This window comes from Barbus barbus (assembly GCF_936440315.1).
Source record: "Barbus barbus genome assembly, chromosome: 20".
NCBI classification, from domain to species: Eukaryota; Metazoa; Chordata; class Actinopteri; order Cypriniformes; family Cyprinidae; genus Barbus; species Barbus barbus.
This window is the reverse complement of record NC_136748.1, coordinates 1804699-1823166: the sequence shown is the minus strand read 5'-3', so window position 1 is coordinate 1823166 and position 18468 is coordinate 1804699. Positions and strand designations below refer to the sequence as shown.

Sequence of the window (18468 nt, the reverse complement as noted above, 5' to 3'; positions counted from 1 at the left end):
AAGTACAAAAAGTAAGTTTTATTTGAGTCTGATGATGTTTTTCTAATGTATAATCCTTTTATGAAGTTTTCTCAAAGTGTTTTTCATGTCAAACCTTTGGGCAGGACATCAACACGTATGGCAAATTTAAAAACTCTTTGGTGCATGTTGGTCGAGCCAAAAATGTAATACAGATGTCTAAAGATAACAGATATACAGCATGATAACGTATGATATTTGCTCACTAAATCAATCTGCTTTGGTTTCATGTTTTATTTTTTCATTAAGAAACTGGTTTTGTTTAGTAGCATATTATTTTCTAGGGCCAGAAAATGACAGACTTTGGTATTTTGCATAACGTTTGTTGCTGATCAGCTCTGCTGAATTCTGCCAAAATTATGTTGTTATTAAATTACAATTAAAAATGAGGTTCCTATTCAACTCTTTGTCCCTATTCAAATTGTTACTGAATTTCAGATTTAGCAAAAAGTCATGTCATGCATAATCATGAACAATCATTGGTTTCACTTCAGAGTACTCATGCACATCCCTACATGGACAGAAGTATTGGGACATACCTAATTATTGCATTCAGACCCATTGCCACAGGTGCATAAATTCAAACACGCCGCCATGCAGTCTGCATGTACAAACATGGGTCACTCTGAAGAGCTCAGTGAATTCAAGTGTGGTACTGTGATTGGATGCCACCTTTGCAGTAAGTCAGTTTGTGAAATTTCATCCCTGCTAGATATTCAGCTCTAAGTGGTATTATTGGAAGTGTTTAGAAACAGCAGAAACTCCACCATGAAGCGGAAGACCAAGTAAAGTCACAGAGCAGGTCATGGAGTGCTGAGGAGCATGGTGTGTAAAAGCCACCAACACTCTGCTGATTCCACAACTGAAGAGTTAAAGACTTCCACTGACATTAATATCAGCACAAAAACTGCAGCAGGAGCTTCATGAATGGGTTTTCGTGGCCGGCAACTGCATGCAAGCCTCACATCAGCAAATACAATTCCAAGCGTCTGATGCAGTGTGTAAAGCAGCCACCACTGGACTCTGGAGCAGGGGAAACCAGTTCTGTGGAGTGACCAATCACACTTCTCTGTTTGGCGGTCTGATGGGTGAGTCTGGATCAGAGCATGTGAGCGGAGTGGAGCGGAGCAGAGAGCGTAGCAGGGAGCGTAGCGGTCATATTTCCTTCAGAGCGGAGTGCACCTTTCTGAAGATTTCGCTCCGCTCGCTTAATAAGCTCAGCACCGCTCGCTCAATCCAATATGCCCTTTGGTAATTTGCTAGTTCGAGAATCTGTGGAATAAGCAATAGTTTGTCTAATGTTTCTAAAATTTAATTCTAAAATCCTGTAACGATTGACAGACGTTTTAATAGACCGCATTTCCCCGCAGTTTTGGTCTTTTAGAAAGTGTTTCTTTTATTAATGCCACTTAATAATTCTTTTGGTGCATTTCATCTTGTGTGTGCTTTTCATGGGCCTTATAAGCAAGGTGTATTTTGTGAAATTCTATGTGCATTTATTTTGTCTTGTGTGCGTGTTTTGAATGTTCTGTTGCACAATAACTGAAGCTGTGTTTTCATGGAAGTAAAGTAGGCCTAATGAAAATCAAATATAGCCTACTTTTTCAGTTATTTAATTTTTTAGGAAGATTTGCCAAGTGGCTTCAAAAACAAGACACGTTTTTAAATTAATAATTTTAATTTAATACATTTAAATTAATACAATTAATTTTAAAAACTGCAAGCTGAACGTCACCTTGAAACATAACCGTTACGAATTTCATTATAAACGGGAAAAAAAACACAATTAGGCCTACCAGAGAAATGTTATGTCAGAGCGTGATCTGAGCGGGATTTGGTTTACCGGTGAGTGCGAGCAGAACATTAGCGGAGCGTTTGCTTTGGCCGTGAGCGACTGAGCGGAGCGAATGCACACAAAGCGGAATATTGAGCGGAGCGTCACACTGCTCCGCTTCGCTCACATGCTCTGGTCTGGATTTGCTGGATGTCAGGAGAACATTACCTGGCTGACTGCATAGTGACGACTATAAAGTTTGGTGAAGGGATAATGTTATAGGGCTGTTTTTCAGGGGTTGGGCTCGGTCTCGGTGGGAAGCCTTCCCAGACGAGTGGAAGCTGTTATAGCTGCAAAGGGGGACCAACTCCATATTAATGTCTATGTATTTAAAATGCAGTGTCAAGTCGTTGTTGGAGTTACGGACAGCTGTCCCAATACTTTTGTCCATATAGTGTATTGCTGGTATATCAGTTTCTGTGAGGATATGTGCATTCCTACCAAGACTCATCTAATCTACAACAATGACAAACCGTGGTTCACTGCAAAACTCAGACAGCTCCGTCAGGCCAAAGAAGATGATTACAGGAAGGGGGATAAAGTCTTGTATAAGCAGGCCAAATACACACTGGAAAAGGAGATCAGAGTGGCAAAGAGGAATTATTCTGACAAGCTAAGGAACAAATTCTCTTCCAGTGATTCTGCTTCATTGTGGAAAGGTATGAAATATATCACCAGTTACAAGACACCATCCCCCAGCACTTTGGAGAATCAACAACTGGCAGACGACCTGAATGAGTTCTGCTGCAGGTTTGAAAAAACACCTCACACCCGCCCTGAACACCTCTCCACACAACCATTCACACCTCCGGCAACCCCCCTCTTCCCCACACCTACAATTCAGATCAGTGAAGATTACGTGCGCCAGGTCTTCAGAAAGAACAAAAGAAGGAAAGCACCAGGCCCAGACGACGTGTCACCAGCTTGCCTAAAAACCTGTGCTGACCAGCTGGCCCCCATCTTCACACAGATCTTCAACAGATCACTGGGGCTGTGCGAAGTCCCCTCATGCTTAAAACACTCCACCATCATCCCCGTCCCAAAGAAACCCAAAATTACTGGACTTAATGACTACAGACCTGTGGTTCTAACATCTGTGGCCATGAAATCATTTGAAAGACTGGTTTTGGCTTATCTGAAGGCCTCCACTGGACCCTTACTGGACCCCCTGCAGTTTGCCTACAGAGCAAACAGGTCTGTGGACGATGCAGTCAACATGGGACTGCACTTCATCCTGCAGCATCTGGACAGACCAGGGACTTATGTGAGGATCCTGTTCGTAGACTTCAGCTCCGCTTTTAACACCATCATCCCGGACACCCTTCAGAATAAACTGACACAGCTCTCCGTCCCCATCTCCGTCTGTCAGTGGATCACCAGCTTCCTGACAGACAGGCAGCAGCTGGTGAGGCTGGGACAATTTTCATCCAACACCTGCACCATCAGCACTGGAGCTCCTCAGGGCTGCGTTCTCTCCCCACTGCTCTTCTCCCTCTACACCAACGACTGCACATCTAAAGACCACTCTGTCAAGCTCCTTAAGTTTGCAGGTGACACCACACTGATCGGCCTCATCCAGGACGGTGACGAGTCTGCTTACAGACAGGAGTTAAGGAGCTGGCTGTCTGGTGCAGTCTTAGCAACCTGGAGCGTAACACGCTCAAAACTGTGGAGATGATTGTGGACTTCAGGAGAAACCCCCCTGCTCTCCCCCCACTCACCATCATTAACAGCACTGTGACTGCAGTGGAGTCATTCAGATTCCTGGACACCACTATTTCTCAGGACCTAAAGTGGGGCAATCACATTGAGTCCATTGTTAAAAAGGCCCAGCAGAGGTTGTACTTTCTTCGCCAGCTGAGGAAGTTCAACCTACCTCAGGACTTGCTGAAACAGTTCTACTCCGCCATCATTGAATCCATCCTCTGCACTTCTATAACTGTCTGGTTCAGCTCAGCTACCAAATCTGACCTCAGAAGACTACGGAGAGTAGTCCCGACTGCTGAGCGAATCATTGGTACAACCCTCCCCACTCTCCAAGAACTGTACTTATCCAGAGTGAGCAAAAGGGCTGGCAAAATCACTTTGGACCCCTCACACCCACACTCCCTCTTTGAACTGTTACCATCTGGTCGACGCTACAGAGCTCTGAGCACCAGAACAACCAGACAGAAATTTTGTTTACTATGTTGAGAGTTGCTGAAATCGCATTTGGTCTCGTGTATCTTGTCAGTGTGTGCACTTGCTTGGCCATTTTTAGTGATTAATAGGAAAGTAGGTTCAAGCGCCAGCAGAAGGCAGTGTAATGAAATAGAGAAGCAGTCTATCAGTGGAAGTTAAAATCAGCTCGTAATTGTATTTACTTGTCTCAGTGTTTAACGCAGTTGCCGTTGCTAGGAAACGCTTATTTTGTTTACTATGTTTGCTGAAATCGCATTTGGTCTCATATAGTATCGCGTATCTTGTCAGTGAGTGCACTTGCTTGGCCATTTTTAGTGATTAATAGGAAAGTGGGTTCAGCTGAATAATAGCAGTGATTTGTTAGATAGGTATAAAAAAATGGTTATTATACTGCGGCAGCGGTCACGGCAGCCCTCATGTGAAACCCTCTTAGTGTGAAGACCAAAGAGTGTAAAGACCATCGACTCTACCGTGCGACTCCACCGGGCTGGGACACCGTCAAAGGATATTAGTATCGCTTTTTATTTATTTATTTATTTATTTATTTTTCCTTTATATGTTTACTATTGAAATGTTGTTGTTGTATGCATTTGTCAATTTTATTTAATTTCTATATTTTCTTAAATGGGTGTGTATAGAATATTTACAGAGTGTTAACTTTTAGTTTTAGTTACTTTTTCTTATTTGTAAGTCACTTTGGATAAAAGCGTCTGCTAAATGACTAAAAGTAAAAAGTAAAGTAAGTAAAGAAACAGTTTCTTCCCTCAGGCAATCCATCTCATGATCACTTGACACTAAACGTGGAACTCACTACAATATTATACATTATTTATTCACCACACATACTTATTTTTTCATTTCAAATTTGTACATATCAGACCTGTACACACATAATTGTCTATATTATATATTGTTTTTTTTCTATTTTGTACATTGCCTATTTGTTTATTATTCTTTTATTACCTGTGTCCTGTCTTTCTGTTGCACTGTGGAGCTTCTGTCACTACAACAAATTCCTTGTATGTGTAAATAGGGCTGGGCGATAAAACGATAACGATATGTATCGCGATAGACACGTGAACGATATCAATAAAAAATGTGTTCGATAAAACGTTCAATATTTTTTATTCTTCGTCGGAAGAAAACAAAGGCTGCGAAGCAAGTTTGGTTGCATTAACAAAGGCACTCACTCTCTGGTAACCTAGCAACGTAGGGAGTGACACGCTAACAGCCAATCATGTAACAGTATCACGTTTGGTTGCGCCATATCGTTGTCTCGTGTCTAAGTGCGCACGCGGAAAAAAAAAAGTGCGCGCGCGCGGCTGAGAGCGCACGTCTGCAGCCAGACCCTATTGGCTGGTCTGCTGGATTCCTCTTCATAAGCAGAAAATGAGTGCCGCAGCGAGCGAGGAAATTGTAAATAAAAGAGAAAGTCAGCTCCCAGTATGGCAGTTTTTGGATATAAGTCTGACCGTAGTCAGACCAAATGTCGCCTGCAAATTATGCAAGACCGTCGTCCCCGCCAAGACTGGTAATACCACGAACTTGATGTACCACCTTAAAAAAAAATCAATAATTATCGATATCGACCGATATGAAACACTGATATCGTGATACAGTTTTCAGCCATATCGCCCAGCCCTATGTGTAAACATACCTGGCCAATAAAGCTCATTCTGATTCTGATTCTCTGATGACATTTCCAGACTGCAGTGATAACAATATGAAAAATACTGCTTGGAGGAACATTTCATTGACCATGACTCAAGCTAAATCCTGCACCGCCAAAGTGTCCACACATTAGGTAAAAAAAAAGTTTCAGTTGATGCATGAATAAAACTTAACTAGGCATAATATAGCGTGCCTCCCAGTGTTGAGTACTCGAGACTCGGACTCGGTCTTGAACTCGGTCTCGAGACCATATTTTAACTGTGCATTTTGAATTGGTATTGACTCGTACTCAAACATATTAGGAATCGGACTTATTCCCGAGTCCACTCAAGTTCCAATCAAAATATTTCATGATTATTATTGTATGTTAATATTTATTTAAATTGATGTTTGATTGACACGTCCAATGATTGGTGATTTTCTTGTGTGCAACTGCGCATGACTTGAGACTAACGTTAGTGCGAAGGCAGCAGGTCTCAGGTCAGGATGTCATGTGGAGCCTCTTAACTATATGTTGAAAATGTCTGTTACATCATCTATTATTCAGTTTGCATATAAGAACCACAAAGAGTTCATATACAGTAAGAATGTTCTAGACAAGAGCACTTAAGCTTAAATGTTATGTAAACGTTGTTACAGTTGAACATATACCGGTATAGTGGTACAGTAATTTTATGTGTACTAGAAATGTTATGTGGACTTGCAGTATAGACTGGTACAGTAATGTTATGTATACTATAAATGTTATGTAGATGAATATAGTGGTACAACGATGTTATGTGGACAAGAGCACTAAATACGGACAAGTAACAAGTCATAATTGTAATAAAATTACCTTTACACCACCATACTGTGTGGCCTGTATTTAAATAAAATACAGTGTACATGCCATGGTATATTTGATGTACTGTTTGAGTATGGTGCCAATTTTATTGTTTCCACCAAACAGTTGACATATTCTTGAAGATTTCTTTAGGTCTTGTCTCAGACCCAACCTTATGACTTGTCTTGTAATCCAGCCTCTCTGAACTCGGTCTTGACTCGGACTCGAATGAGCTGGTCTCGACTACAACACTGCCTCCTGTCTGATAATCACAACAAGCTTTGTGTTGTGTTACTTTCACTGGTTACTTTCGCCCAGTCAGTGTTTTCAGCCGTGCAAAGATGTCAGTAAAACAGCTTGTAAACAATGTAATTTACATTTAAGTCTTTTAGTATCCACAGCACATTAGTTCACTAGAGAAACTTTAGTGAATATTAGCCTATATATTCATTATATATTACCTTGTTAATGATGTCTTGATTATTTGTTTAAATAAATCTGTCATGAAAACAAGTTATGTCAGCCACTGTGTAAATGATTATATTTCAACAATGACATGAAGTAGAAACATAATTTTATAATTAGATTTAGAAGTGAATATAAAAACTGCCTTATGTGCAATTTACTTGTTTTTTGTTTTGTTGATTATTATATCTATTATTTATATCTATATTATGTGCAAGTGATAATGTTCCCAGGTTTGCAGCATTAGATGAGGAAGTGTCTGATGCTGTGAGCACAAGGCAGCAATTAGGTTTTTTTGAGACGCATAAACATGAACTTGCATCCTACTCTAATCTCCAAGGTGCTTGACTTCTCAAATGATGCTATTGGCATCAGCTAACAGCATTTTTCAGTAACAGGTTTGCTCTTGTCCTGCTGGGACACTGAAATGCTTCTCGACTAGTGTTTTGATGCTGTTGTTTGTCTTCAGTCTCAGGGCTGCGTGTGAAGCCAAGTCGGTGTGTGTCGTGGATCTGCTCAGAGCTTAGAAGCCCCCGCCGGCTGCGGGAAGCTACCAGCTGCAGTTCGCCATCCAGCAGCTGCAGCAGCAGAAGCTACGATCCAGACAGCTGCTCAACCAGAGCCGCACACGTCACCAGGTAACCCCACAGTCACCGCACTTCATTTCACCTCCACACAAGGTGAAATTAATATTTTCACTGACAGATACCCCATGCATACACTGTTAAAATTTGATTGTTGAGAGAAAAAACACAGACAAGTTGCATCGGTGTTCAAGTCACATTTTATTATTACAGTCTGAAATAATGTAAAATACTGAAATGAAACATTATAGTGAAAGTGTTATAACAATACACATATAAAAATAATAAACGTGTATTTTAGATCCCATCATTCCACAACAAATCCTTTAAAATTTTTAAATGTTCAGAATGGAATAGGAAGGGAAAAAAAATAAGTATGATAAAGTGTGTCACTAATCCGGTCTGTGGCCTTCCGCCCGATAACTACCAGAGGTCGCCTCTCCATCATATTGACTCTCACAGCACACTGAACTACAATTCCCATCATCCATTGCACTGACGACACATATACAGCTGATTGCACTAATCACGCTCACACCTGAGAACTATTACACAATCTACTTAAACCATGGACTTCCGCTTCCTCTCTGCCGAGTATTGTCCTGCGTATGCTGTTCACCCTTCTGTGTGTATGTCTAGCTCTGAGTCTGGTTCTGTGTTTAACACTCTCCTAGTGTTAGCTGCCCTACCGAGCCATTCTGTGTTTTGTAAGTCTAAGTTTAGTTTGTTTTGTTTATAGTCTCGTTTCCTGTCTTCTGCCCGTGTTTCCTGGATTATCTCTCTGCCTTGCCCTATTGGATATTGTTCGCCGATCGCTGACCCACGCTTGCCCTAGGATTACTCTTGTCTTGCCCGTACCATATCTGTTTGCCGTTGTTTGACCCTGCCTGTTTGACTATGTTTATTAATAAAAGCTTGCACATGGATCCGCACGTCTCACGTCTTGTTCACCACGTTACAGAGTGCTGTCAAACGATTAATCGCGATTAATCGCATCCAAAATAAAAGTTTTTGTTTAAATAATAGATGTGTGTGTGTACTATCTATATGTATTATGTATATATAAGTACACACACATAAGGTGTATATTTTGAAAATATTTACATGTATATACATTTATATATTTTATATTATATATAAATATATTTAATATATAAACATCACATATTTTTCTTTAATATATACTGTATGTGTTTGCATTTATATATACATAATAAATATACACAGTGACAGTACACATATATGCAAACAAAAACCTTTATTTTGGATGCGATAAATCACGATTAATCGTTTGACAGCACTAGTATAAAACGACCATGAATTATTGTGGCATTCATTTAAAAAATGTATATATATTTATTATAAACACTCAGGCTAAACAAAATTATTTAAAGCAAAACAAACAGCCAGCGTGTCAACAATTCAGTTATTGATGTTCATAGCAGATGGTAAGCACTCCTTTCAGAAGATATGGAAAATGCCCAACACATTTTTGTGTGGTAACAAAATACAAATGCAATTAAACATTATGCGATTATATTACTCTTGTAATAAATGTTAAATAGATTCAACCCAAACATTTCACCGCTATGCTACTTTTGCCAAGAAGAGGATGATTCTTTCTCTAATATTTTTCTCTTCTTACACCAAACATTTCTGGCTTCAAATTTCAGCATCCTTATTTCTCTTTTTCAGATGTGTGATATTTCTGTCATAGCTAGATGTTATCTTACATTTGATTTGCATTATGGATAAATACCAGAGTCACAAAGCAAAACGCCATAACTCTCAACACAACTGTAAAGTATTTGCTTCAGATTTATGTTTAGTATTATTATTACTTCAAAAAGAAATCTCATCCAATAAAACAAAGCTTTAAAATTAAATTCAGTTTTTAAAATGAGTAATTTTCTTTTTCTTATATTTTTTTTCTCTGTATTGCCTCTTGTTCTACAATGTTTTTTTTTTATTTATTTAGGTTTTAATGTAATAAAAGAAAACAATATAATATAATAAAGTACTGCTGTGGTGTAAATATACACTGCAGTAGTACACTTGGGCTTGCGTAGCTCTGCCTCAGCTCAAATGTGTGCGCTTGTTAGGGGTGTGAATCGTCACCGGTGTCATGATTCGACTCAATTACGATTATCATGTCAACGATTCGACATCACGGCGCGTCTCATCCTCAATTTTCAATATTATGATTGAAATATGATTCATTTTTATATTCATTTTATTTTGTGCATTTTTATTAAATATATAAGCAGGCTACTTTTTTTAATAATTACAAATTAATTATGAATCAACATAATTGTTAAGAATTTAACCAACTAAATATAGCTTCAAAACATAAAAGCAAATATAAAGTAAAAAAGGGGGAAAAGGACAATATCAAGTGATAAACAAAAAGGACTTTCAGTGTCTGAGAGTGCTTTACGTATCTGAAATTTTACACACAATCATAGTTACGGATTTTGCTTTTTTCCTCCGCCATTTCAAGCTAGTGTCCGCATCGCGATGCATCGATTAATATAAACACCCCTAGCGCTTGTGCGTATTTTGTGTGCTTAATGTTACTTGCATCATATAAGTTGCTTTGGAATATAAGCAAAGCATGTTTCATATGATAAAAAGTGACTTAATGTGAATAATACAGTGAGCAGAACTTGCAACAGCAATGTTCAAAACATCACAGAAAACCAAATGTGTATGTTTGCCAAGCATAAAAACTCATATGCATTAATAAACGTGAGACCGCTGACCCTCATTAAAGCATGCCTATCTGTGCGATATGCTAGTGTAAACCTAACATGGACTTTCTTTTGAAGGAAAAGGGAGCCAGAATATTGGAGGACTCTTATGACTCTCAGTATAATGTTCCAGTTCCTCCAGTGGAGTTTAGTCTGTATGAAATGTGATCTTCTTGTGTGTTTCACTCTCAGCTGTGCATGTCACACTTACATCAGATCCTGTAAACATGCACTGCGTGTGCATTTATAATAGTGTCGCAGTCCAGCTACACAGATGTCACTGTTCCGCGTTGGTGTTCGTCACTAATTAACGCAATTGGAGATTTGTATTTCTTGGCACGAGTCGATTGTGTTCAGCAGGGGATTATGGGAAAACGATCCTCACCCCCACAGATTTTTCTGGATGGAGATCTCCTCCCTGGTACTGTGAAGCAATCAGTCCACGTCTCCAGAGGACTTCATTAAGCCCCGGGATCCTCGGAGGAGGCGTCCATCATAGGCCTCACACTGCATTACAGTAAATGTGAATGAAATAGTCGGTCAGCAGTGTGTGTGTGTGGTCATCTGTGTGTATGTTTGCACTGTTTATGAGTCAGCGCTGTATCAGTGAATACTAAACCTCCCCATGAAGCACTGCTCTTCTTTTGAGACTCGACCAAGCACACATTCATTACTACAGCCACATAAAAACATGTTTTCATTCCATTAGCATTGATCTCAGCACAAATAAATGTCTGGTCGCAACCTCCATGATTACTGTTCAAAAGTTTAAAAGAAATTAATGCTTTTATGAAGCAAGGATGCAAGAAATTGGTCAAAAGTGACAGTAAAGACATTTATATTTTTGTTTGTAATAAAAGCTGTTGAACTTTCTATTCATCTGTGAATCCTGAAATATAAATTCCATCAGTTTCCACCAAAATATTGTGCAGCAGAACTGTGTTCAACATTGATAATAATCAGCATCATCATGTTTTTAGATGACTATCACCCTGATCTGTTTTGATCACTTGTTTACAGCCTCAAATGCAAGCTCTCTAAACCTTCATATCTGTCTGGAAGAAGGTTTAACACAAACTCGCAGTTGCCTCTGTTTGTTGAGTTGCGTTGCTGAGGGAATCCGTTCAGAATCGGTGAGAGCAGAGATGGAAAGCGGTGTGATTGCGGTGCTGTGTTCAGTGCTGGTACAGACTCTGCGGCTCCTCGGCTGTCTTGGCCCGTGGCCACCTGGCAGCATTAGAAAGGTGCCCTTTCCTGGCCCGCAACTCCAAACCGCCAGCCGGTGAGTCCCGTCCACTCATTCATCAAACGCCAGGGGCCTCACAACTCCCTCACGGCAGTGTTTACGCGAGAGGAGCGAGACGGAAAGAATGCTTTCTCGTGAATCAATGAACGGTAGCCATTAAATCGCATGTCAGTGTGGAAAATATGTTTACCGAGTCCAAGCTCTCGCTCAGATGAAAACTTGTCTAAACAAGAATGAAATGTGAAGAATTCCTGTGTTTTGGTATGTCCGATTATAAAGTATTTAGTTTATGTTATGATAAGCCGTGTCATTTCTTTCTTCCTTGTGAGTGAATGAACTGGCTTTTGGTTGTGCTTGACCTCGATTGACTCGAAGGAAAAATGCTGCTTTTAATAAAGACTGAGATAAGGTTGTTCCTTCACAGGACCGTTCAACACGATCGTTTTATTCTGCTGGAAGATCTCACTGAATCCTGAAATAGACAGTTTTAGCACTTCAGATTCAAACAAACATTACAGTGGTAAACAAAAAAATTTATATATCTATGACTGTTTAGATGTAAACTAATGTATCAGTATTACATATTAAAGGAGTAGTTCACCAAAAAAAGAAAAATTGCTGAAAATGTCCTCATACTCAGGCCATCTGAGATCAGGATGAGTTTGTTTCTTCATCAGGTTTGTAGAAATGTGTCTCTGCATCAGTGTCTCAGCAATGAATGCTCTGCAGTGAATGGGTGCCGTCAGAATGAGAGTCTGATAAAAACATCACAATAATCCACACCACTCCAGTCCATCAGTTAATGTCTCACAAATCAATTAACATAGACACAAATTCATCATTTGTTTCTGGCCAAAATAATCCATAAGGCTTCCTCCTGTGGAAAAGTGTTCTGGTCTGAATCAGGAGAGAAATCTACACAGATCAAGCACTGTTTACAAGCCAAAATAGCTCAAAACAAATATATGGGTGTATATAATTATTTAAATTATATTATATTTTGATGTGAAAAACAACAGGAGATGGACTTTTTCACTGGAGGAAGCGTTATTATGTATTATTATGGATGTTTTGGCCAGAAGCAACACTTTAAAGTTAAAGCATCTTAATGGTAGCATCTGATTTGTTTCTTATAAACACAACTTTTGTTTTCTCGAGACATGATGGACTGGAGTGGTGTGGATTATTGTGATGTTTTTATCAGACTCTCATTCTGACGGCACCCATTCACTGCAGAGCATCCATTGCTGAGACACTGATGCAGAGACACATTTATACAAACCTGATATTTTTAAGCAAACTTTCATTTTTGGGTGAAACCTTCAACCAGACGGGCCGCGCCCGGCTCCTCACGCTCGCCCCCAAACCTCCCAGCAGCGTGCCCAGAGACGGACGCGTGCGCAAGACCGTCGCACACAGTCTCCACAAGTAAGACTTTTGAAGTGGGGTGTGCATCATTAGCAGGTAAAAAATCTAAAGTAGAGAAAACTTAAAAGTTTAAGGCAACTTTTGTTTGAGACACCTCAAAAATGTCCTGAAGCTAGTTGCTTTAGGCAAGGCAAGTTTATGTATATAGCACATTTCATACACAGTGGTAATTCAAAGTGCTTTACATAAAAGAAAGTGAAGTAGACATTAAAATCAATAAAAACATGGAAATAAAAATAATAAAAACAAAGAATTTTAAAATGATATAGAAAATGATTTAAATAAATTTAAAGAAAATGATTATACATAAAATTATTGCAGTCAGTTCGGACATATAGCACAGTGCTCATTCAACAAATGCACAGTTAAACAGATGAGTTTTGAGTCTTGATTTAAATGTGGCTAATGTTTTAGCACATCTGATCTCTTCTGGAAGCTGGTTCCAACTGCGGGCGGCATTATAGCTAAAAGCAGACTCCCCTTGTTTTGTGTGAACCCTTGGTATTTCTATCTGACTCGATCCTAATGATCTGAGTGGTCTGTTCGGTGTATATTCAGTGAGCATATCAGCAATATATTTAGGTCCTAGGCCATTGAGTGACTTATAAACGAGTAAAAGTACTTTAAAATCAATCCTAAATGTAACTGGAAGCCAGTGTAAGGACTTGAGGACTGGTGTGATATGCTCAGATTTTCTGGTTCTAGTCAGAATCCTGGCAGCAGTGTTCTGGATGAGCTGCAGTTGTCTAATGGTCTTCTTGGGAAGGCCGGAGGAGACCATTACAGTAATCCACCCTGCTGGTGATAAAGGCATGAACAAGTTTCTCCAAGTCTTGATTGGAAACAAAACATCTAATTCTTGCAATATTTTTGAGATGATAGTATGCTGATTTAGTTATTGCTTTGACATGACTACTGAAACTAAGGTCTGTCTCCAGAATCACCCCAAGATTTCTGACTTGATTTTTAGTTGTTTGACCCCTAGAGTCAAGGTATGCATTCACCTTGAGAACTTCATCTTTCTTTCCAAATGCAATGACTTCAGTTTTCTCCTTGTTTAACTGAAGAAAGTTCTGGCACATCCAACTGTTAATTTCATCAATGCATTGGCAGAGGGAGTCAATGGGGCTGTAGTCATTTGGAGATAAGGCTAGGTAAATCTGGGTATCATCAGCATAGCTGTGATAGGCAATTTGGTTCTTCCTCATTATCTGACTTAGTGGGAGCATATACAGGTTAAACAAGAGCGGTGCAAAACTTTAAACTTTTAAGTTTTCTCAACTTTTGATTTTTTAGTGTAAGTCTGGATTGAAGTGTTGATATTTGCAATACTGGCTTTAAATAGAGAGGACCCATCCTCACATAAAAATGTCAATATCAATTAGTAATTTTATTATGAAAATGTATGCATAAAATAAGCTTTGAGGTTAAAAAATAAACAGACATCTTACTGAAAAAGGTGTAATGACATGGAAATGGAAACATAACTTTGTAGTTATTTCTAATAAAGGCAAATTTATTGTTTTAGGTTTTAATGGGTTAAATTAAAAGTTGTTTTAAGGTTGATCATTTTGTAATTGTTAAAAATTTATTAAAAAACAGACAAATTTGCAGTTTGTCTATTGAATGTTCAATGATGCTTTCAAATATATATAAAAAACATTGCTATTAGTATTGGCAGACTAGCCTTGATAGTACCTAAAAAGATGTATTTAAAATGTACTTCCTTTATTTTATTATCAGTTTTGATTCACTGAAATTGTGCATTTGATTATACTACTGCTCAAAAGTTTGGGTTCAAAGGATTTTTAATGTTTTTTGAAGAAGTCTCTCCTGCTCACCAAGGCTGCATTTATTTGATCAAAAATGACAGTAAAAAATGTGAAATATTATTATGGTTTAAAATACCTGTTTTCTACGTAAAAAAAAATAAATATATATATATATATACATATATATAAATATATATATATATTAAACTGTAATTTATTTCTGTGATCTGCAGCTGTATTTTCAGCATCATTACTCCAGTCTTCAGTGTCACATGATCTTCAGAAATCATAATAATATACTGATTTACTGCTCAACAAACATTTCTGATTATTATCAATGTTGAAAACAGTTCTGCTGCACAATATTTTGGTGGAAACGGATGGAATTTATATTTCAGGATTCACAGATGAATAGAAAGTTCAACAGCATTTATTACAAACAAAAATATAAATGTCTTTACTGTCACTTTTGACCAATTTCTTGCATCCTTGCTTCATAAAAGCATTAATTTCTTTTAAACTTTTGAACAGTAATCATGGAGGTTGCGACCAGACATTTATTTGTGCTGAGATCAATGCTAATGGAATGAAAACATGTTTTTATGTGGCTGTAGTAATGAATGTGTGCTTGGTCGAGTCTCAAAAGAAGAGCAGTGCTTCATGGGGAGGTTTAGGGAGTATTCACTGATACAGCGCTGACTCATAAACAGTGCAAACATACACACAGATGACCACACACACACACACACACTGCTTTTTTTATTATTATTATTAATGTTGAAAACAGTCGTGCTGCACAATATTTTTGTGGAAACCATGATGCATTTTATTTTTCAGGATTCACAGCTGAATAGAAAGTTAAAAAGAACAGCATTTATTTGAAATAGAAATCTTTTATAATACTATAAATGTATTTACTGTCATTTTTGATCAATTCAGTGCGCCCTTGCCTGAACTAAAAGTATTAATTTCTTTAAAAAAAAAAGAATAAATTAACTGACCCCAAACTTTTGAAAGATATTGTAGTAAAAAAAAATTAAAATAATCAATGTATAGTCCAATAGTAAAATATTTTTGCCTACCTTTACTATCATAAACAAACACTTTCATTATTGTTGATACTTCAAGGTTTATTCTGAGCAGGTTTCTGGCCATCTGAAATCTCACTTATGGTAACAGAAATATTTGACCGGACTCTGATATCCAAAATCTAGTTAGTGCACCGCTCGTCCACTGCTGTTTTGAATTTCAAGACCAAATAGAAACTATTCAGGAATGTTTAGAGTTCAGAAATTAACAAACGCAAAAATGTAGTATTTGTTTCCAGAGTGCGTCGGGTTTTCAATGCCTGATGCTATTGATGTGTTCAGTCCTCAGCTGAGGTTTGCATTAGTGTTGCTTGTGTAGAAGAACACATTAAGAATGTTAATTCCATTTGCATTAATTGTCGGCATCCACACACACGCACACGCACACACGCACGCGTACGCACGCCACAGGCCTTTGCCTATTAAGTAAACAGTGTGACGGGGCGGGTGGGCCGTGTTTATGCGTGCTGTGGAAACCTGATTTTGTTTTGAGATTTGCAGACAGAATGGTGGGAGGTGAGCTGCGGCTCTTGGACCATAGACCGCTCTTATGTTTCCCACGCTGCACCGCACATTTGGCCCTATTACACAACATTAGCAGAGCTCTGAGATATCAGTGGACGCTTTACTAACAGCATGTGGCCCACCAAGGCCTGATTGATGTGGTGGAGGGATGCAAATAGTTTTTCTCCTAGAACAATTACACATGATTTTGTAAAAGATTACCTTAATGTTTCTGATCATTAAAAGGGATTAGGTTAAAAATATAGCCTGAAGGAGCAAATGCCGATAAACCACAGAAAAATGACTCTGTATGCCCAGATTGCACTAGGACTGGACAATATAGCTCAGGGCTCCAGACAAAAAAAATGAATTAAGGAGCAATTGGCTCATATAAGAAACAAAACTAGGCGCCAAATTATTTTTTTTAGGTGCCACAGAATAGTTTTTTAACATTTCAGTATACTGTCATGTTTATGTCTCATCTTTTCTTGTCTTTATCAGCATTTTAATCCATCTTGTAGATGTCCTGAGAACTAAGGTTCACTTAAAGTGGGAACTAAACGTCTTTCCCAATTTGAGAACTTTATACAGTCACAAAGAATTGTTCATTACACAGAATCTGTGCCAGTATCACTGACCATAACTATATCAGCTTCACGTTTGGGCTCCTCCTCAATCAATCTTAAGTGTTGTCATATGTCTTGCACACATCCAGTCTGTTTTTCTTCATTAGTAACATGCAGTTTTATAGGAGCTGAATTTTATCTTTAGCTCCTTGCATTCTTTCTTATGTAGGCAACAGGTTAAGTAAACATATGAATATGCAATATAGCACATAATTTTAGCAAAATTCTCCTCTTTATATTAATTTTTTTCTAGTTGACTGATGAGCTTATGTATGCCGAATGGTGATTCTGAGGTAAATGTATTATTGCCTCACGTTTTCCGCAGTTTGAAACACTGAATGAGCTTTTGCATGAGACATTTCAGTAAGTTGTACTGTAGGCTCTCTTATAATATACCTTTTGATGTCCATTCATGTTTATTTCTTACTATAGTAGTAAAGAGAAAGATATGATGGGTTCACTTGCCTCTTCAAATGAGGCACTAAAGCGATCGCTCATGCTATATTTATGAGTGCCAAGACGGTATTTGTTGTCTGAATTTTGTTATGAGTTTGGCAGAATTTTAAAGCTGATACTCTGTTTATTACGTTACAGAGCTCAAAGCTCATTGCAGTTATTGGAAAACAAGTGCGCTACAAAGTTCATGCATTTACAGAACACAGCATATAGACTAAAGATCTTGACAAGAAGTCATTAGTAATGATTATAAACGAGAATTGTTAACAATATTGCCAGTATCCACACAGCTGACAGCTTTACCTGTTGTAGTTTGTTCATGTTTTTCTGTATTTTTACTTGCACGTCTCCATCATCTCGATCTCTCTCGCGCTGCACAATTAAGCAGCGTTTAGCAAACACTAAAAACTACATTTAAAACTTTGATGCACATCGTCACACACTTCAACATAACAAAAGATGTGATTGCAAAACAATCAGAAAAAAGGCATTTCATGTACATTTTTAAATCATAACATGTAAATATAGTCACCAGTGACCACAGCAAAAACTTCACTCGCAAATTAATCGTTTTAATAAAGGTTTTAGTCGCAGTCTGGAGCCCGGTAGCTGAAAGACAGAAATTAAGTTTGTTAGGTTTTAAAATGTAAAGCTATGGATGTGTTGTTCAGAATGAAGACAAGCGTTGTGGTCGTTAAACATAATGAGATGATCCACACCAGACGTCTACATCCACTCAACCACAACCAGACTGGATTGTTAAAATGATTGAAAAGTGAAGTTTCTGAAAAGCTCCAGCATTATTTATTTGCAGATGCCACTTGGTTGATAATTTGTATCTAAAGCAATTCAGACATTGCGTAGATTTCAGCTTCTGTAGAGTCTAATCTAATTATAATGCCATTCGAATTTCATATTAATAAATAATTTTAACCCAAAAAGCAAACTAGGCTCTCTTCGAACTGGTTTTCTTTCAAATACAAATCTTGTGTAATCCCAGGCTATCTGTAATCAGAAGCACA

The 18468-nt window shown here is 38.2% G+C and overlaps 1 protein-coding gene across 1 annotated transcript in view; it reads left to right on the top strand.

Annotated features, from left to right (window-relative positions):
- LOC306886348 (tubulin polyglutamylase TTLL5-like) overlaps positions 1-18468 on the top strand; it is a gene marked incomplete at its 5' end in the record, with an annotated part of 54030 nt that overhangs the window by 24947 nt on the left and 10615 nt on the right. Inside the window, one exon of the mRNA XM_079443389.1 lies at positions 7462-7630. Coding sequence (XP_079299515.1) covers positions 7462-7479 — 18 coding nt within the window. The 3' untranslated portion in view covers positions 7480-7630. The remainder of the gene's footprint in view (positions 1-7461; positions 7631-18468) is intronic.